At 37.2% G+C, this 19816-nt stretch overlaps 13 protein-coding genes across 13 annotated transcripts in view; 9 read left to right on the top strand and 4 right to left on the bottom strand.

Moving 5' to 3' along the window:
• Nucleotides 1-100: 100 nt before the first annotated feature.
• Nucleotides 101-1102, top strand: FDP41_002326 (uncharacterized protein; the record flags this gene model as incomplete). The annotated part of the gene is made up of 1 exon (XM_044705508.1): nucleotides 101-1102. One exon carries the CDS (start codon nucleotides 101-103, stop codon nucleotides 1100-1102), a length of 1002 nt encoding a protein of 333 aa, XP_044563219.1.
• A 181-nt stretch (nucleotides 1103-1283) lies between these two features.
• Nucleotides 1284-3159, top strand: FDP41_002325 (uncharacterized protein; the record flags this gene model as incomplete). Its single annotated transcript, XM_044705507.1, has 2 exons — nucleotides 1284-2548; nucleotides 2613-3159. The coding sequence occupies 2 exons, from the start codon at nucleotides 1284-1286 to the stop codon at nucleotides 3157-3159; spliced, it is 1812 nt and encodes a 603-aa protein (XP_044563218.1).
• Nucleotides 3160-3341: 182 nt separating this feature from the next.
• On the top strand, nucleotides 3342-4454 carry FDP41_002324 (uncharacterized protein; the record flags this gene model as incomplete). The annotated part of the gene is made up of 2 exons (XM_044705506.1): nucleotides 3342-3500; nucleotides 3555-4454. The coding sequence occupies 2 exons, from the start codon at nucleotides 3342-3344 to the stop codon at nucleotides 4452-4454; spliced, it is 1059 nt and encodes a 352-aa protein (XP_044563217.1).
• A 93-nt stretch (nucleotides 4455-4547) lies between these two features.
• Nucleotides 4548-5171, bottom strand: FDP41_002323 (uncharacterized protein; the record flags this gene model as incomplete). Its single annotated transcript, XM_044705505.1, has 1 exon — nucleotides 4548-5171. One exon carries the CDS (start codon nucleotides 5169-5171, stop codon nucleotides 4548-4550), a length of 624 nt encoding a protein of 207 aa, XP_044563216.1.
• A 744-nt stretch (nucleotides 5172-5915) lies between these two features.
• On the top strand, nucleotides 5916-7958 carry FDP41_002322 (uncharacterized protein; the record flags this gene model as incomplete). Its single annotated transcript, XM_044705504.1, has 1 exon — nucleotides 5916-7958. The coding sequence occupies one exon, from the start codon at nucleotides 5916-5918 to the stop codon at nucleotides 7956-7958; it is 2043 nt and encodes a 680-aa protein (XP_044563215.1).
• A 116-nt stretch (nucleotides 7959-8074) lies between these two features.
• Nucleotides 8075-10078, top strand: FDP41_002321 (uncharacterized protein; the record flags this gene model as incomplete). The annotated part of the gene is made up of 4 exons (XM_044705503.1): nucleotides 8075-8584; nucleotides 8684-9000; nucleotides 9068-9177; nucleotides 9282-10078. 4 exons carry the CDS (start codon nucleotides 8075-8077, stop codon nucleotides 10076-10078), a joined length of 1734 nt encoding a protein of 577 aa, XP_044563214.1.
• A 95-nt stretch (nucleotides 10079-10173) lies between these two features.
• On the bottom strand, nucleotides 10174-10599 carry FDP41_002320 (uncharacterized protein; the record flags this gene model as incomplete). Its single annotated transcript, XM_044705502.1, has 1 exon — nucleotides 10174-10599. One exon carries the CDS (start codon nucleotides 10597-10599, stop codon nucleotides 10174-10176), a length of 426 nt encoding a protein of 141 aa, XP_044563213.1.
• A 378-nt stretch (nucleotides 10600-10977) lies between these two features.
• Nucleotides 10978-12201, top strand: FDP41_002319 (uncharacterized protein; the record flags this gene model as incomplete). The annotated part of the gene is made up of 1 exon (XM_044705500.1): nucleotides 10978-12201. The coding sequence occupies one exon, from the start codon at nucleotides 10978-10980 to the stop codon at nucleotides 12199-12201; it is 1224 nt and encodes a 407-aa protein (XP_044563212.1).
• Nucleotides 12202-12733: 532 nt separating this feature from the next.
• FDP41_002318 (uncharacterized protein) lies at nucleotides 12734-13726 on the top strand (the record flags this gene model as incomplete). Its single annotated transcript, XM_044705499.1, has 1 exon — nucleotides 12734-13726. The coding sequence occupies one exon, from the start codon at nucleotides 12734-12736 to the stop codon at nucleotides 13724-13726; it is 993 nt and encodes a 330-aa protein (XP_044563211.1).
• A 113-nt stretch (nucleotides 13727-13839) lies between these two features.
• FDP41_002317 (uncharacterized protein) lies at nucleotides 13840-15224 on the bottom strand (the record flags this gene model as incomplete). The annotated part of the gene is made up of 7 exons (XM_044705498.1): nucleotides 13840-13911; nucleotides 13973-13980; nucleotides 14060-14221; nucleotides 14273-14289; nucleotides 14344-14843; nucleotides 14942-15008; nucleotides 15157-15224. 7 exons carry the CDS (start codon nucleotides 15222-15224, stop codon nucleotides 13840-13842), a joined length of 894 nt encoding a protein of 297 aa, XP_044563210.1.
• Nucleotides 15225-16407: 1183 nt separating this feature from the next.
• Nucleotides 16408-17931, top strand: FDP41_002316 (uncharacterized protein; the record flags this gene model as incomplete). Its single annotated transcript, XM_044705497.1, has 1 exon — nucleotides 16408-17931. One exon carries the CDS (start codon nucleotides 16408-16410, stop codon nucleotides 17929-17931), a length of 1524 nt encoding a protein of 507 aa, XP_044563209.1.
• A 619-nt stretch (nucleotides 17932-18550) lies between these two features.
• Nucleotides 18551-19546, top strand: FDP41_002315 (uncharacterized protein; the record flags this gene model as incomplete). The annotated part of the gene is made up of 1 exon (XM_044705496.1): nucleotides 18551-19546. One exon carries the CDS (start codon nucleotides 18551-18553, stop codon nucleotides 19544-19546), a length of 996 nt encoding a protein of 331 aa, XP_044563208.1.
• Nucleotides 19547-19812: 266 nt separating this feature from the next.
• FDP41_002314 (uncharacterized protein) overlaps nucleotides 19813-19816 on the bottom strand; it is a gene marked incomplete at both ends in the record, with an annotated part of 798 nt that continues 794 nt past the window's right edge. Inside the window, one exon of the mRNA XM_044705495.1 lies at nucleotides 19813-19816. This exon is cut by the window's right edge and continues 794 nt beyond it. Coding sequence (XP_044563207.1) covers nucleotides 19813-19816 — 4 coding nt within the window.

The raw sequence follows: 19816 nt of genomic DNA, 5'->3' as shown, positions 1-19816 counted from the left end.
ATCGGAGAGAATTGGAATTTTGATTGTTGCCTGCTTGGTTCATCAAATTTATGAACAGGTGTTTGAATTTGCAAAACTTGGATGGACTGCTTTCCATTTGATGTCTCAATTCAATCAAGCAAGAGCAAGATATGGAATTCCTCCAAGTAGTCAGCCCTTTATTGAACCCGTGGACAAGTTGACCATCCATTTAACTCTTCAGGGAAACTTTGAATATTCCTATCCAGTTCCAAATACTCACAAATTTGTTGGATATAATTATATTGAAAAATCCATGAGTTCCAAACCCAAATTCAGCCAAATGACTCTCGACACAAGTCAAGATCCCTCAAAAAGTGAAGAAATCAAGTGGCTTGATGAACAAGCAAGCAACAATCAAACCGTGATCTATATTGCTTTCGGAACCAAAGTCAAGGTGTCCTCACATCATCTCCAAACCATCCTTCAATCCATCTTCTCACAACCTCAACGTCCAAGTGTTCTTTTGGCATCCTCCAACTTTAAGATGGATGAGATCCTGTCGGAATGGAGACACAAATTGTTCATCAAGCCATGGGTTGCCCAAGTGCATGTTCTTAGACATCTCTCTGTGGCCATGTTCATTACCCATGGAGGAAGTCATTCCATATTCGAATCGGTCCAATCTCAAGTTCCTCTTCTCATCATGCCCATCTTTGGAGATCAGCATTTGAATGCGATTCGTGCTGAAGACATTGGAATTGCTCGAATCATTCATACAGAAGATGAGTTGGAGCTCTCTGAGAATATTGCGTTCATACTTGAGCATTCCTCTCATATCAAAAGGAAAATGAGAAGAGTGAAAGAGATGAATCGAGATGTGGCAGCTCTTCCAATGGATCCAGACTTGTTGAAACAATTTCTGAACTATGAAGAGATTAGCTCACTTTCAAGTGCCTCAGTGGCTGCGGCAAGTTTGATTCGTCAAGTGTTTTTGTTTGGATCTGAACATTTGATATCTGTCGAGAATAAGCTCAGCTACATTGAAAAAGTTCGTCCTATTCATGTATTGTTGCTTTTTGTGGTTTCTCCTGTTGTCATTGTAATCCTTATTCGCCGAAGATTAAATCAAGACAAAAAGTAAAAAGGAGTTTCGAAAGAAGGTGGAAAGTTGACTCGCTGCCAAGTCGAAAATTCATGTCGAAAAATTGTTGTGAGGTAATCTCCAATAAACCAAGGAGTTTTTTCACACAACACTCCGGATAGCTCCGACTCTAAGAAATTCCTGTCTTGAAATACCTATTTTTTTGAAAAGTTCCAAAAAAATGCTCAACTCGAAAACAATGACCTCCTCGTTGCTCAAAGGACTGCTGCTGTTGGTGATGATGATCACCTTCTCATCAACGGACTCCTTGGCAGCTCTAATTTCACCATCCGATACACTTGCGGATGATTTATTAAAATCATCGAATTATGTAAGGATGGAAACGGAAAGGCTCGGTTCTTCCCAACGTATGAATGATGCATCGAAAAGAGGACCAGCTCTCTTTGTTCCTGAACAATGGAAAAAGATTGCTTCTGAGAATGGAAAGAGAAGCACAAACGAAAATCAAATGTTACATCTAACATTTGCTTTAAAGAATCAAAATATCGATAAATTGACTCAATTACTTTTAGCTGTTTCGGATCCTTCTTCGCCACAACATGAAAATTACTTGACGATGAGCCAAGTGGCAGCCATGACTACTCCACGATCCGAACATAAGGAACTTGTTTTGAATTATATCAAGAGTATTCCTGGAGCTATTATTGTTAAAATTTCAAAGCATGAAAACTTTGTGAGTGCATTGCTTCCATTGAGCTCAGTGAACAAATATTTGAAGGCCGATATGCAAGCATATAGACATGAAAAAACAGGAGATGTTGTTTTTAGATCTGAAATTGGATATTCCATGCCAGAAAAACTTGCACAAGCTGTAACCATGATTTCCGGTTTGGTTCGCTTCCCTACTGTTGAAAGAAAGATTATTTTCAGCGATTCTCAACGCTCTCGTACACCAAATGATTTTCCGATTACACCACAAGTTATTTGGTCCAGATACAACATTACTTTCCCTGCATCTGTCGATCCAAAAAGCTCTCAAGCAGTTGCCAGCTTTTTACAACAATACTATAGCACTAGTGATTTGGTTCTTTTCCAAAATACTTATGGACTCGAAAAGCAACTTCCAAAGCTTGTGGGACCAAATATTGAGTCGAACCCTGGTGTTGAGGCTAGTTTAGACATTCAATACTTGATGGGTGTTGGATACAAGATTAACACTACATTCGTTTCCACTCCAGGAATTAATCCAATCACAGAGCAAGAACCTTTTTATGATTGGATTATTAAGCAACAAGAAATGGGTGACCAATCTCCATGGGTACATAGCGTTTCATATGGAGATATTGAATACCAAGCCACCAGACCAATGGCTGAACAACTCGATGCTGAATTTATTAAATTTGGAGTCACAGGACGAACAATTATGATCGCCAGTGGAGACAATGGAAGTCGATGCAACAATGAAGGCACTCAATTCCAACCAGAGTAAGTTTTACATTGTCTTGTGTTCTTCCTTAACAAGTCATATTGACTCTTGTATTTTCAATAGATGGCCAACATCTAGTCCTTGGGTCACCAGCGTTGGTGCAACTACTCCATCAACAGAAAATTGGTGGGAAGAAAGCACATCGTGGAGTGGCGGTGGTTTTTCAAATTACTATGCGCAACCTAAATATCAAGCCAATGCTGTCAAGACATATCTGAATCAAAATGGTGCCCCTTCCACAAGTTTCTTCAACATTTCTGGACGAGCCTATCCTGACGTTGCTAGCTTGGGTGTGAATTATCAAGTATTCGTGGGTGGAGTTGTGAAAAATGTCGCTGGAACCTCAGCATCCACTCCATGCTTCTCGGGTGTAGTCGCTTTGATGAATGATGCTAGATTCAAGGCTGGAAAGAAGCCACTAGGATTCCTTAATATTTGGATTTATCAACATGCTGGAATTACTCCATCAGCTTTCTACGACATTACTCATGGTGTTAATACTGTAGCTCCATGTCCTCAAGGTTTTCCTGCCGCAAAAGGATGGGATCCCATCTCTGGTTTTGGAGTACCTAACTTTGCAATTTTGAAACATTTAGCATTATTGAAATAAATTTGTGTTCAACACGAAAATTCTCTTATTTTGTTGATTTAAAGGCGTTAGTCAACTGTAAACTTTACCCGTTGGTTGTTGTAAAGTTTACAACTGAATAAGGTCGCCCTCACAATTGACTAGCCTGATCAATTTAAAAAAATCATCTACAATATAAACCTTAATTCATTAGTTTGGACACAATGGGAAAGCAAAAGCAAAAGGAATCGCAACCCGAGGAGGAAGAAGAGGAAAATCAAGAAGAAGAATCTGCCACAGGTAATCGTGAAGATGAAGATCAGAGTTGGAGTTTGATTGATAAGCTTCAAGAGGTCGGCATTGGAGCTGCTGATATTAAAAAGGTTAGTTGTTCCTTCTTGCTTGTTACTGTTCAACTCATAATATTTAATTCCTAGTTGAAAGAAGCCGGTATTTATACTGTAGAGTCGATCATGATGAGAACTAAAAAGAAGTTGTGTTCCATTAAAGGCTTGAGTGAGGCAAAAGTTGACAAAATTTTAGAGGCAACCTCAAAGATTAGTTTCTCTGGATTCGTCACTGGAAATGATTTCATGAATCGTCGGAAACGGGTCATTCGAATCACAACAGGCTCCTCCACGCTGGACAATCTTCTTGGAGGTGGAATTGAAACCATGTCCATTACCGAAGTATTTGGCGAATTTAGGACGGGCAAGACTCAGATGTGCCACACTCTTTGTGTTACGGCACAATTACCCAAAGCACAAGGTGGAGGTTGCGGTAAAGTTGCTGTCATTGATTCTGAAGGAACTTTCAGACCCGAAAGAATTGGACCCATTGCAGAGAGATTTGGTCTGAGTGCTGAAGATGCACTCTCGAACATTCTGGTGGCACGAGCCTACACCAGTGACCATCAAATGCAATTGTTGCCTCAACTCACTGCTAAATTTGCCGAAGACACCTATCGTCTCCTTATTGTTGATTCTGTTACTGCTTTATTCAGAGTGGACTATTGCGGACGAGGAGAATTGAGCGAGAGGCAACAAAAGTTAGGACAGTACTTGTCAAGTTTGATGAAGTTGGCAGAAGAGTTTAATGTTGCTGTCTTTATCACAAACCAGGTTCAGGCTGACCCTTCTGGTGCAAGCATGTTCACTGCCGACCCAAAGAAACCTGTTGGAGGCCACATTCTTGGACACGCGAGCACCACACGCTTGTATCTGAGAAAAGGCAGAGCCGAACAGAGAATTTGCAAGATTTATGATTCTCCTTCTCTCCCAGAGGCTGAAGCCGTCTATCAGATATCCAATGATGGCATTAAAGATGCAGAGAGTTAAGGCCAATGGACAGCCGAAATGCATTGGCAGTTTATAAAATTACAGTAAACTCTCAAGAACGGTTCATATATGGTGCATCTGATCCATGCAGCCTTAATTCATTTTCTTTTTCTTTCTTTGCTGTTCATTCGCGTTGCTTTCTTGGAGAGAATCATCCTCCTCTTCATTGAGGATGAAATTCAAAGACAAGGGATAGATCTTTTTAAACAAGACAGAACCTTCTAAATCAAAGTAATCTTTTGGCCATTGAGTGAGTCCGATTTGATCTTTCAAATCACTGAATCTTCTCTTTACAGTTGAAACACTGCATCCTAATAATTTACAAGCCTGATGTTGAGTCAAATGAAGTACAGAGAGAATTTCCTTTAGAGAAATACATTGAGAGGAGCGTTTTCTTGATCGAAGTTTCCAATCTTTTGTTGGTTTTGCTTCGAATGCTTTAAAAACATGCACAGGAATGTCAGGTGAAGAAGTGTTCCTAGATTTAGAAATTGTTCCATCGGATCCACTGGTGGAACATGAACTGCTGTGGGATGTCGAGGAAGTGTCAATGTGTTGATGATAATGATGAGGGAGGCGTCGATGTTGTGTGCAAAGCTTCTTGTCATCTTGCATCTCAGTTAGGAGTTTTCGGTTAATTAGTGCTGGCAATGGACTATTAGGAGTTGTTGGGTTTTGTCCTGACGGTTGTTGGTGGTTGTCCTTTCGCGTTCTCATCATTGTTGGTGGTCTGGGATGAGTTGATTCTTTTTTGTCCTTCCTCTCAATGGTTTTTAAAGGTTAGATGAAGTTTTGTTGTGTTGCATGTGACCACCACCATGTTAATTTGTTGTGGTGATGCGCTTTGTGTGTGAAAGGACAAGGACCGTTCGAAAAAGGAAGTCTTATGTGAACCAGGGGACATAATTCGTGCATGCCACCTTCCTTTGCGTTTGGGTTTCAAATTGAAAATGGAAAATTTTTCTCATGATTTTGCGTCGTTTTCATCTATTTTCTTCCAAAGACATGAGACAAGTGTCCTTGTGTGAACGAATTTCCGACTGATAGTATTATTAAAGAGTTTAAACTCTTCTTTTATCTCATGTTGAATCAATGGATCAATGAACAAGTTTTTAGATCGTGTGAAACAGCAGAAGACTCTTTCACTCTGATCAATGATTGTCGAACGGAACCCTTTCGAACAGCTTGTCGGTTGTCTTTTTGATCGGTTTTGATCATTGATTTGTGAAATGCAGATCTGACCTTTCAAATGCATGAGAAAACGGAAGCAAAATAAATTTAATCAAAACGAAATCTCATACAAGCTTACATGAAACACCAAAAAGTGCATTACTGCATGTTGATTAAATCCAACTCAAGTATACTCTTCGATTTGAATTCAATTCCATTGTTGAAGTCCTCCATCGATTTTCCTTCATCGAATGATTCGGATCGAATTAATGTTTCATTTTAATCTAAAAAATGTTCAAAAAGTCAATTCTCAAATGTACTCAATCTCACTTGTTGAAGGCTTCGGATAAGAAAAAGCTACTCAAACAATTACAAGAACAATATCCGAATGTACCTACTCCTTCCGAGTTGGATCATGATGATACTCAAAATATTAATAATGAAAGTGTTTCATCCTCGTCGTTGTCGTTATCATCATCACTCGAAAATAATATTAATCCATGGAAATTATTACTTCCTTTAAAAAGCCAAAATGTTCAAAGTTGCAAATTGGTTGCATATTTGCAATCACCTGAGCAACAACCAACGGAGGAAATTGTGATAGCCAAAAACGTTCCGAACAAGAAGAAAAAACAGCAACAAATGCAAAAACAAATGTTAAGAGCCTCTCAAGATATTCAAACATTCAATGTCATTACTGTTGATAATATTCCAATGTTCTTCTCTATTGAAAAAGATGAATTTTATTTTCCAACAATTTTTGCACTCCAGATTGCACCAAATTTGGTGGACACAATTTATATTTCTCAGCCAGTTTCGCATTATTTATTGCAAGGTGCTGATCTTATGAAACCTGGAGTGAGTAGAAATCAGAAAAATCAAAATCTACAACTTGCTGGAGGTGATAAGTTAAATAATGGTGGAAGTAATGGAGGAATTGGCACTTTTAAAACAGGTGATATTCGAAGCATACAAATTAGAGGTAATCCTGTACCGTTTGCTGTTGGAGAAATGGTCATGGATTACTCGGAATTTTCCTCTTCTGATAAAGGAAAATGCATGGAAGTGGTACACATTTTTGGTGATTATTTGTGGCAATATGGAACGAACCATGCCTCTTCTTCGTACTCTCCTCCAGACGGATTTACTTCACAAATTATTGAAGTCACTGTTACTAGTGACACAGATGCCAGCAGCTCCCAAGGAACAGAAACTGCCTCTACAGAAGCTTCAAAAGAATCTATAAAGAAAGAAGAAACATTAGAAGAAAGTAATGAAGATGATAATGATAACGATGATAAAGAAGGTGAGGAGCCAGAAAACTCCTCAAACACCACAGACATCAAACCTGAAGAAATGGATCAACTTTTAGAATCTTACTTTATTTCAACTCTAAAAAGTGGCATTGAAGACGATCAACTTCCAATGGAAGGTAGTGGATTCTACACAAAAATGTTTGAGTTTAGTGATGATATTATTTTGGATATTAAGAAGTCAACATACAAAAAGTGGACAAAATTCCTCAAACAAATGCAGAAAGATAACATTGTCAAGGTCAAGGATGTTAAGGGTACTCTCTTTGTTACAAATGTAAATAGAAGTCATCCAAAATATGTTGCTGCGAAAGAGCTGAAACGAAAGGCTGCCGTGGCATCCTCCTCTTCTGGATCATCATCCAAGAGTGTACAGATTGTGACTCTCAAAAAAGCACCATCTCCCCTTCTTCCAATATTTGGCGGCCAAGCAGCTAAAGACAAGTTATTCGCTGAGAAGGAAGTTAAGGATTGTCTGCTAAAATATTGCCAAGATGCTAAAATATTTAACAATGGTCGTGTTAAGATTGATGAACTAATTTACAGCAAAATCTTTAAATCAGGAAAGAGCAAGAATGTCAGAATAGAAGAAATGGTTCCCATTCAAGTCATTATGGAACATCTTCTCAATGAAATGATTGACCATTATGCTGTCACCTACGACGGCAACGAAGAGGAAACTGCAATTTTCAAAGGAACTTGTCCTGGAATTAAATTAGAAGCTGATAAAATCATGGGAAATAAGGTAATAACCAAAGTGGATGGAGTAAGCTTGATCATTAATAATCCAGACCTGAACTGTGTTGCATTTGAAGAGTTGGTAAAGAAGCTCAAAAGTAAATGCAGTGCCTCAATCAAAACGAATACATCGACACTTCCAACCGTTGGATTGCGAGAACCTGATATTACCATTCAAGGAAATCACATTGTCACAGTTCAACAAATCCTCACTCAAGAATATGGTTTTCCATTGAAACATATCTTCACCACGGACCACACTGCCAAGAAGAAGAAAAAGTAATCTCATCATGAATCAACAATAACGTTATCATGGCCTCTTTTGCCGGTCAATTGCAAAAACATTTAAAACATTCACCCAATCACATCTTGATGATCTAAACTTTACAATTAAAAAAAATGTTTCATCATCATCGCCCAACATCGACGAGTCATTATGATTTGAAAGTGGCACCTTGTTCCAAACATCTTCTTCTTCTCTCATCACTCATTCTCTTCCGGCTACTCACAAGTCTTTTCATGACTACCTATTTCAGTGCAGATGAATATTATCAAGGCATTGAAATTGCTCATTCACTCCATTTTCCTAAACATCCACATATCATTCCATGGGAATGGCAATCGGAACATTCATTGAGAGGATTCCTTCATCCCATGATACTTTCTGTGGGATATTACTTGATGGATTATATTCAGAAAATGAATGAATTATTGAATCAATTCAATTTTAATATTTTGAAATTAAAAATTGATAACGAATGGTTTGAATATCAAACAATGATGTTGATGGGATTTATGGCATGGTGGCTTCCTCGAATGGTGCAAGCAGTACTCACAGCTATTTCCGATTACTTTTTGTATTTAATTTGTGTGAAATATTGTAAAAATTGGAAAATTGGAATTTGGTGTGTAGGTTGAAAGAGTTTGAGTTTACAAACTAGTTTGATGAAACTTTGGAATTATATGAACTCAATCTTTGATGAATTTCTGACCAAAACGAATTTAAAGCTATTAATTGCATGCACTAATTGGTTTCATATTTATTGTGGAGTGAGAACATTTTCAAATACCATGGAAATGAATGTCACTCTTATTGCTATTTATTATTTTTCGTATCCATTAATTTCAAAAGATCAACAATCGAATGACACAACAGTCATAGATAGAAACAATACAAGTCATAGATGGAATATATGGATTTTTTTTGCTGGTATGGGATGTGTCATTCGACCAACTAATGCAATTGTCTATGTTCCACTTTTTATATACCAATTATATTGCGAGAGAAATAGAGTTCAATTTTTGTCAAGTTTATTTGGATACTTGTAGGTTTGTTAAAAATTGAAACTTTGTGTGAAATGAGGTTTTTAAATGATGGCATTTTTCTTGTAGAATATTTTGGATTGCAGTGTCGGTGAGGATTGATTCTCTCATGTATGGAAAGTTGACCATTGTTCTTTTGAACTTTTTAGAATTTAATATTGTGAAAAACTTGGCTCATTGTAAGTTTCTATTCCCTTTTAATTAATTATTATTATTAATTAATATATATATTGGAATAATTTTCAATTTTAATAATTGGAATTATATTTTCATTCATAATAAGTGTATGGTACTCAACCATGGCATTGGTACTTTTCACAAGGTTTTCCAGTCATTTTATTGAGCTATTTACCATTTTACATTTGGATTAATTATTTCAATAAGGAATTTCGAGCAAAATATTTCAAACTGAACGTTGTCATTCTCTTTCCTATTGTATTATATTCCTTTCAGACGCACAAAGAATTTAGATTTATTTATCCAATTGTTCCTCTCTGTTTTATTTCGGTAGCAGAATATTGCTGTAACAAATTCGAGCAAGAACAGAAGAATTTCATGAGCTCGTTTAAGATTGTTCTGGTATTTGTAATTTGTGTTCAAATTGCTGCGGCACTCTACCTTGGAAAAATTCATCAAAATGGTCCTCAACAAGTGATGGATTACTTAAGGATGGAATACTATAACTATGAGAGAAGGAACAGCTCTAGTGACGGTCAAGATAGCTCACTCAGGGTACACTTGTTAATGCCATGCCATCATACTCCAGGTTATTCCTTTCTCCATCACCAACACTTATTCTCTAAAGGGATCCAACTCTATCACTTGGATTGTTCTCCTTTTGATGGCAACAACACACAGGCAGATCAATTTTACAGGGATCCTGTCGGCTTTACCCTTAATCAATCCAAGACCATTGAGAATGCAGACTACGTAGTCATGTATGACACGATGAGCAAGACTCTACAACCAGTACTCAAGAATCACTTTTCCTTTGCCAAGCAAGCATTCCACATGCACATGTTCATGCTACACGACAGCAGGATGGGTCAGTACATGGACATTTGGAAGAAAACCCGATAGCTATAATAAACTTGAAGCTCCGTATCCAATCTGCTATTTCTTAAAATTCCAATCCTCAAACATGATAAATTAAAGAATTTGTTTTTATGATTTATTTAGTAGGACTTGTTTCCTCTTCTCTTTTGGTAGTGAGGAGCGCTTGAACCATGGGTGACTCTGGTAACTTGCTTCAAATCGCCGAATCCGATAGTCTTCAACATGTCAGAGACATCCTCAGAGACTTCAATACCCTTGTTGATGATTTCATCGACATAGGAAACTTCTGGAACGTAGTCCATACGTCTTTCTCTTTCCTCTTCTTGCAACTTCAAGGAGATACCTCTGACGGTACCCTTCTTGATTCTAGCCATCAAGTGAGTGGTGAAACCAGCAATCTTATTTCTCATTCTCTTGGTTGGAATGACAGCGATTTCTTGGCAAACCTTCTTGTTGGTATCGAAATCGGTTGTGAGAGAGTTGTAGTACTTCTCAACAATGATCTTGGATGCCTTCTTGACAGTCTTGGTTCTGACTTTACCCATTTTGCTTTCTGAAGCGTTATGATAGAAATGATGATTGTTTGAAAGAAATTAGAATATGTTCATGAACAGGCGAGAGAGTACATACATTTTGACAATATTTTTTTTCGACAAAATTTTTTTAAAAATTCTAGTCAACCTAGGTTTATGACTTTTACAACGGAGTGCAAAATTTGCCTTCCCAAAGAAAACTGTTTTCTGTCTCGAAAGTCCAGTTAAATGAATTAAACTTTCCGAACAGTACATCACCACAGGTTTGATCTTGTAGACATTGTCAAGTGATTGAAGCACTCAAGGAGAGTCGAATCGCGATTCACACATGGGAATTAGCCATTCTCCTTTGATGTTTGAAATTACTTTTTCCTTTAGAAAATAAAAAAAATGATGAAATTTGTGTGGCAGTCCTTTTTGTGCAACAGGAGTGATGACAGCAGTGATGAAGAAGAATTGAAATCGTCATCATCCGAATCAACACAGTCACACTCGCAAGAAACTGCAACTTTGAATGGATCACACCAAGTGGAACTAACATCATCGACTTCAACAACAAAACACTCTCGAAGCAACAGTAACAAGGAAAATCATGTCATGGCCAACCGATTTAACATGATCGAGAGTATTCAATCATGCAGCAATGCTACAGACGAGTCGATTCAACAGACTGAAGTGTCAAAACTTGGTGATACAATTCCACTCATTGGTTCGGATATTGCCCGTTTGATTTCTCGCATGAAAATTGATGGCATTCAAATCATAAACTTGGAAGTTTCATCCTCATCAGATAGAGATCTATTGATGGAAGGATCAGCAAGATTCTTTGAACAAGTTTTTCACACATTCGATTTGAAAGATCTATATGATTCTAGGAGACACCTCTTGACCTCATTCACGAACGGCTCTTCAACAACAGAATCTTCCTCTGAGCTTTTAAAGAAAGGAATTGTACTCTTACTCGAAGACATGTGTCGTGCATGTCTCACCGACAAATATTTAAGGAAATTTAAGAATGCTCTAAAATTTTTTAGTTGTCTGACGCAGGAATCCATATCCTCATTTGTCATTCAGTTAAAATCAAAACTAAAAGTTGAATATAGAGGAAGAGCACGAATATTTGATGGTAGAATGTGGATTGTGGAGATGAATTTGAATGTTGATAATGGTGGAAACAACCACAACTCATCACCAAGACTAGAGATTACTCATCGTAGAACTGAAAGACTGTGTCAAAGTGACTCTCGAACCAAAGATTTGCTCCACATTGTACAAACTCCAAGAGCTGCAGGTTCGAGCATTGAAGAAGTTTGTAAATTCGTGTGGTCTATTACCTTCTCTTTTTTCATGCAAGACTCCTTAAATCATCACACGGAGAACAAAGACTCCACCTCCTCGCAACAACTTTATCTGGACTCTCCTGTTAAGGTCGATTTTGAGCAAGTGGAACAATACAATACTCCATCCGTTTTACTATTTCTTAATGCCGATTCGGAAGAAGAATTCTCTCATGACCATCAACAACAACCATCAGAGCAAGAACTGAATTCTCAACTCGTCACTCATTTGAAAGACTTTTTCAAAAACTCTTTTAAAAGATCAACCAATATGTGATTGAATCAATGAATGTTGGGAGATTGGAAATATTCGTTTTTGGCAGCACAAACTCAATTTCGAGACAGCTTCATAGAGATCATCACTGTCGAACATAAGTGCTAATGAATGCACTTAATACTCATCACCACGTGAAACAAGGGTCTCCATAAATAGGTTTCATCCAAATCGGAATTATTTTTGTATCGGAATTGTATCACGCACTACATGCTGGCAGGTTCCGATAACGATAAATATTGACCATTCAAAAAAAACAAGCACGATTTTTACGTTTCATTCTTCAAACTGTGTATTGCCGTTGCAGTAGTGATTCAAGCTTGAATCATCATCACTTGGAATTATTGATCAACCAATTCGTCTTTCTTAACTTGGATCGTAAATTTATTTTCGCGCTAAAATTTTAAAAACAAATCATCTCGAAAGAAAAAACAAACATTGCACTGCGCGCTTGTGTTCGGATCGTAACGATTTTCAAACATTTTCATCCAAAATATAATTTCATTATCTGAAAAACACTTTTATATAGAAGAGAATGGGAAAAGACTATTATTCGATTCTAGGAGTGGCCCGAAATGCCAACGAGAAGGAAATTAAATCTGCCTATCGTAAGCTCGCACTTAAATGGCATCCCGATCGAAATCCAGACAACAAGACCATGGCTGAAGAAAAGTTTAAAGAAATTGCGGAGGCCTATGAAGTTTTAAGCGATAGCAATAAGAGAGCAATTTATGACCAATACGGAGAAGAGGGATTGAAAGGAGGTATTCCAAGTAGTGGAGCCTCAGGAGGTTTTACTACAGGTGGAGCATCGTTCCACTTTTCAAATCCTGAAGATATATTCAGACAATTCTTTGGAGCACGAAGTCCTTTCGATTCAATGTTCAATATGGGAGGTTTTGAGGATGGAGACGATTTCGGAACATCATTCTCGTTTGGTCCAAGATCATCCTTCTTCCAGTCAACTCAACAACGAGGTCCTCGTAAAGCACCAGACGTGGTCCAAAAGGTTGCTTGTTCACTTGAAGACTTATACAAAGGAAAAACAAAGAGGATAAAGATCACCAAGTCAATGTTAAATCCGGATGGACAAACCACACGAAAGGAGTCTAAGATTTTAACATTCCCAATCAAGAGAGGTTTCAAAAAGGGAACCAAAATTAGATTTGAAAACGAAGGAGATCAAGCTCCTGGTATTGTCCCAGCAGATGTCGTGTTTGAAATTGATGAATTACCACATAGCACCTTCCAAAGAGATGGAAATAACTTAATTTACTCCCCAAGTATTTCACTAAAAGAAGCGCTTTCTGGAACTGTAATAGAAGTTAAGACTCTTGACGATCGAATGCTAAGGATACCTATTAATGATATTGTAGAACCTGGATACACAAAGATTGTTTCTGGTGAGGGAATGCCACTTTCAAAAGATCCAGATCAAAAGGGTGACCTAATTATTAAGCCCAACATCATATTCCCTAGATATCTCAGCAACCAGCAAAAGGAAGCTTTGAAGAAAATACTGCCATAATAATAATAATTTAATTTGTACATATAAACAATGGTGGTCCCACTAAGGAGACTCGACTGATAGTATGTGAATGGTGTTCTATTTTCATGAAGTTGTATAGCTTTTTCAACATGTTAAATGCATTCTTGATCGACATTGATGTACTTTTCCAAGTTGTTGCACACGTCGAGGAACTTCATTACAAGCTGTTAGTGAAACGCAAAGTGAGAGTGAATATTGAATGGTTCTCATTACAATCGTACATACCTTTCCAGCTATTATGGAATATTTAAACAAAACAATCAAATGCAAAATTCAATTATTGCATCACTATTTCATATTTCAATTATTTACCTTCTTTACCGTCCACATATCTATGGTCGGTTGTTGCAGTAAGCTTGATTTGTTTTCTGACAACAATTTCATTTGTATTCTCATCGACAGTTGGTCTTTTGACAGCCTTTCCAATACATACAAAAAATGGACATCTGGTGAAAGGAGCCAATGGTACAAATCCTGAGAAAAAGTTTGATTGAGAATAAACCAAATTCGAGACAAGCTACATACCTTCCTCAATACCAAAGCTAATAAAATTCAAGTTCTAAACAGAAAAAAAATACCATGTTACAAGCACTTACTTGGCTACACTGGTAACGATACATGTTCCAAATGGATGTGCTTGCAATCCAAATGCTGGAAGGTCAATTTGCAAAGCACATGCCAACCAAGAAGAGAGAGAAATCAATGGACCAGCAAGAACACTAGGAATGAAACGCATTGGTTGGTTTGTCTTTTTGTGATGTTCATTCTTACCGGCTCTCAATTTCTCTGCTCCTTTGATAATTTCATCACTAATTCCTTTAAGTGTCTTTTTGTTGATCGATCTAATGGTGACATTGGCCAAATCATTCTTCTTTGTGATAGGATCTTCACATGCAACCAATAAACTGACGTCTATTGTCTTGTTTGGAAGCAACTTTCCTAAAACCATTCGATGATTGATTTCTGGACATGCTTCAATTGCAAGACCCAAAGCTCTGGCAACAAAATGAGTGAGTGTAAGTTTTTGACCAGTTTTCTTTGAAATTTTATCCAAAACTTCCTCAATATGATCAACATTAATTGTGACAGCTCCGTACTGATTGTGAATTGAAACAATCATTTAGAGTTCAATTCGTTGAATGAGTAATTATAATTATTTTGGAGGTCAAATTCTCACAATGACATAAAACATACAGTAGCAGGTTCCGATGGAGCTCCCCAACCTGACATGGTTATCTTTCTTCTTGCACTCATCCGAGGTCTATCATTTCCGATAGCATCATCAAAAAAATTATTTCCCATTTTGATGATGATCATCATGAGCATAATCATCGCAACGATGATCCAAAAACAGTAGGTATGAGAGTCCTCATGACTCATTCTCATGAAAAATGTACTTCTATACTTACGGCATTTGATCCCACACAAAACAAATCACCAAATACGCGACGGCAATCAAGGCGAGCAATGAAAACATTTTTTCGAAGTGTGTGAGGGAAATCTCACACAAGAGGATCCTCTCTTGGGAAAACATCTCTCTCCCCACAAATGAACATTTTGAGTTCATACAAAACATTTACTGAAATCAAATTACTTGTAGGTACTTCCATCAAAGTTGGTAAAAAAGATTAATTGACAAACCTTCTTTTTCTTTAACGAGAATGAAAGCATTTCCATCTTGACAAAAAGTTTGATGGACACTTCTATTAAGAAGAAGGTCTTTGAATGATCAATCATGTAATTCAATCCTTCTTACATTCCTCTTTCACAAATGAAAAAAGCATTTCCAACTTGTCCAACTTGAAAATGTCTCAAGAAGACCTCAAGATACGCATTCGTTTTTTCACTGGTGATCCTTCTCGAGATTTCATTCTCGACAAACAGTTGGAATCCAACAGCAGGCATGCTCAATACGTAACCACACAAGCCGAAAAACTCTCCAAAGATTTCTGCTCCAAAGTCAATGTGTGGAAGTCACTCTCAACCCAAAACAACGAACATTGAAATCGGTCGAATTAGTTCCAACTGCTTCGGCGTTGATTTTGAAAACACTCCAAGAAAACACAAGAACTTGTCGTCGTTCCGTTAAACAAAATCTTTCCATGGGGCAAGTGTTGGAAATTGCAACGTTAATTATGAGACAACCCTCGATCGAAAGCAAAGAATTTGAAAGGAGTGCTGCGAGAAGTGTTGGGAAGTTGTGTGTCATGTGGTTGTCTCGTGGAAGGAAAATCTCCTAAAAGTATTTTGGATGATCTTTTGTATGGAATTGGGGGTTTGTGTTTGAAAGTAGTTGAGGAGTGAGTTAAAGGAGATTGTGTGAAATTGTGTGAGAGGTGATTCATCATTAGTTCATGATATGATGAAACAGAAAATACACACATGACAGACATACAATTTAATGAAAATTGAATGATCTATAAAGGACAATCCAATTATTATTATTCTTAATCAATTGCGTGTCTTAATGTTCATGGAAATAACTTTTCAAATTTTGTGGAGTGATTTTGCTTCAAAGGATTTGATGAAAAAAAAATAACCTTTGTTGTACTGAGAGAGGAATTGTTGCTCAGCATTCATTCCGATTTTGCACTTGTTCCTTCCGATTAACGTTCATTGGTTCTTACTAGCGTTATATTATAACAACAAAATATTACGAGATGATTTCTACCAATGATAAGAATAACACAACAACGGTTGAAGATTCCATCGATACCACTTTGAATGATGTGGATGATAAAGCCTCATCATCATCTCAAACACAACAACAACCACAACAACATGAAACAACAGAACAACAATTTACATCATCGGAAGAGCCTCTTTTCCATACTTTGGGCTCAGATGATAATATGCCTTTGGAGATTGAAAGTTTTTGCGTTGGATGTGAGAAGAATGGTGTTACACGATTGTTATTCACTAAAATTCCTCACTTTAGAGAAGTGATTATTTCAAGCTTTAACTGTCCTCATTGTGGCTTAAGAAATCAAGAGGTTCAATTCGGAGGCTCTTATGGTGCTTATGGTGTTACCATCACGTTGAAGGTTGAAAAGAAAGAAGATTTGAATCGGCAAATTGTCAAGTCAGACTATGCTACTTTGAGAATACCAGAAATCGATTTTGAAATACCAGAGAACACTCAAAAGGGAACTTTGACAACTGTTGAAGGAGTTATCTCAACAGCCATTGATAACTTGTTGGAAAATCAACCAGCTAGAAGAGTGATACAGCCAGCTGTTGCAGCAAAGATTGATGAATTTATTGAAAGAGCAAGACACTTGATTTCTGGAGAGGGTTTCCCATTCACTGTTATTATTGACGATTATTCTGGAAATTCCAACATTGAAAAATTAGTCACACCACATGATCCTCAAATCTTAATTAAGCATTATGCTAGAAATAAGGAGCAAACTGAAAAGATGGGTCTTTCTCTTGGAGCTCAACATTACATAGAAGGGGAACAGGAACAGAAAAAGACTGCTGAAACAAGCACAAACGAAAAGCAACTACTTGCAAGTTTTTCTTCAATCATTACCAACGAAAAAGATGCTGAATTGCTGCAAGAGAGGTTAAGTACACCAGATGAAATTTTCACATTCACAGAAAAGTGTTATGGATGTGGCACTGAAGGTGTTTTGAGAATGATGCCTCTCGTTGTTCCATACTTTAAAGAAATTATTTTAATGGCATTCAAGTGTGATCATTGTGGATACAAGACCACTGAAGTGAGAGCCGGAGGTGCCATTGCCCCGCAAGCTACCAAGATTACCCTCAAAGTTTCCAACCCAGAGGACTTGAGTAGGGATGTTTTGAAGAGTGAGACAGCCTCATTAGATATTCCAGAACTTGAGTTGCATGTAGCACAAGGTTCTCTTGGTGGTAAATTTACAACAGTTGAAGGTCTTTTGATGAACATTAAGGAAAAGCTCACTGAGGCAAATCAATTCAGAGTTGGAGACAGTAGCGCAGAAAAGGAAACCTTTACTCGATTCTTGACAACTATTGATGACATGCAAAATGGAAAATTCTTCCCTTGGACTCTCATTATTGACGATCCTGTTTCCAATAGCTATGTTCAAAATTTATTCGCTCCTGATGACGATCCATACCTTACCATTGAACACTACGATAGAACATTTGAGCAAAATGAAGAACTTGGCTTGAATGATATTAAGACTGACTAATAAAATTATGAATGTGAGATTTCATCCTTTTTCTCACAAAATTAAAGAAAGTCACAAAGACAGAACACCTTCTTATTAACAGAAAAAGGCATTATTCAAGAAGAGAAATGATGATGAACCTGTGAAGCTATAATTGTTGTGGATTTTTCAATATTTTGACATCCATCAATTGTCTTTCAATATTTTCAGTTCCAAAAGTTGACATGATGTTGGAGAGCGTGAAGAATTTCGGATGAAACACAAAAGAATTACACATGATGCAATTGTTAATTGTAGAAGTTCTTCTATTGAGGGATAAATGACAAATAAACCAACATCAAAATGTCTTTGACCTAAAACGAAAGGACATTAATAAACTTTGATCCTTTGGAATCGATCTTCAATCAAATAGTACCATTTGGTATTATTCTTCAACAACCTTCTCTTGTCTTTCCATTTTTGGACTATTTAAGGAATCAAAAATAATTGATCTCCTGTCTTGACATTGTTAGTCACTAATCTCAATCAACTAGGTAATGTCAACTCTTTTCCAGCCCATCTAGACAACTTTCAAAATTCCTATAAATTGTACTTTTACTCAACTCTTCAAGTCCTACATCATAAAAACAACAACATCAAGATGAAATCACTTTCGCTTGTTTTGCTTTTTGCGCTTGTACTCCTTGCTTCTGTCTACGTAGCACGAGCTGCAGACACTTACAAGAAAGTTGATACTTACAAAAAGGTCGACACTTACAAACCTCCAAAGAAAAAACATTGTCGTAAAAAGTGTGTCCTTCACAAGTACGTTCGTGGAAAATGTCTCAAACACAAGTGGGTGGGTCGTAAAAAGTATTGTGACAAGTATATGGTGGTTGGAAAGGGTCGTTGTTTGAAGCACAAGACCTATTCCAAGTGTGACAAATACAGCAAGCCTTACACCAAGTGTGTCAAACACAAGTACAGAAAATATTGCCACAAATATGAAACCAAGCAAGTCTGTGATCGTTATGACACTCGTAAATATTGCAAGAGACACGCTCGTAAAAAGTATTGTTCTCAAACCAAAAAGTACAAGAAATGCATCAAATGGGGCAGAAAGAAGACCACTTGCAGAACTTCTAAAAGGTATCCAGTTAAGAAGTGTTACACCAAGAAGAAGTGTGACAAGTATGTGGATCCCTATGCTCCTTCAAGAAAACCATCCTGCAAATACGTTCGTAAATGTCGCGTCGTTACTTACAAGACCAAATGTTGGAAGTACAATTATCGTCGTTATTGCAAGAGACACAAATGTTACACCAAGTGCATGTATCACAAGTACAGAAAATATTGTCGCAAATGGAGCACTCGTAAATATTGCAATCATTACAAGAAGGTGACAAGATGTTGTCAACACAAGATGAAGAAATATTGCACCCGTAAAAAGACCTATCCATCCAAGTGTATTCATAAAAAGTATTGGAAGAAGTGTTGCAAGAGAGGACCACCAAAGAAAGTGTGTGCTTATTACAAGTACACCAAAGGAAGAAAGATTTGTAAGAGACGTGCCCCTTCCAAGAAGGTGTGTCTTTACAAGAAGAAGAGTTGTAAGAAGATGAAAAAGCCAAAGAAGGTTGATACTTATAAAAAGTAAAGAATCTGAGGAATTCGGTCTTTGTAAATAAATCTATTTTGAAAAAAATGTTGGAAGTTGTCATCTTTCAAGTTCAACCACTTGTCTTGTGAACATGTTATTTCTCTTGAGGATATTTCAATCCAATTTGAGAACGAATCTTATCTAATACTTTGAGAGTTTCCAAAGTTACTCGATGAGGCATTATATCACTTTCCATCTTTCCACTCTTCATGCATTCCACCACATGTTCAATTTCATAGCAAAGACCTTCAGAATTTGGAAAGTTAA

This window comes from Naegleria fowleri (genome assembly GCF_008403515.1).
Source record: "Naegleria fowleri strain ATCC 30894 chromosome Unknown tig29, whole genome shotgun sequence".
Lineage (NCBI taxonomy): Eukaryota > Heterolobosea > Eutetramitea > Acrasida > Naegleriidae > Naegleria > Naegleria fowleri.
The sequence above is the reverse complement of the archived record's forward strand: the minus strand, read 5'-3'. Positions and strand labels throughout refer to the sequence as shown.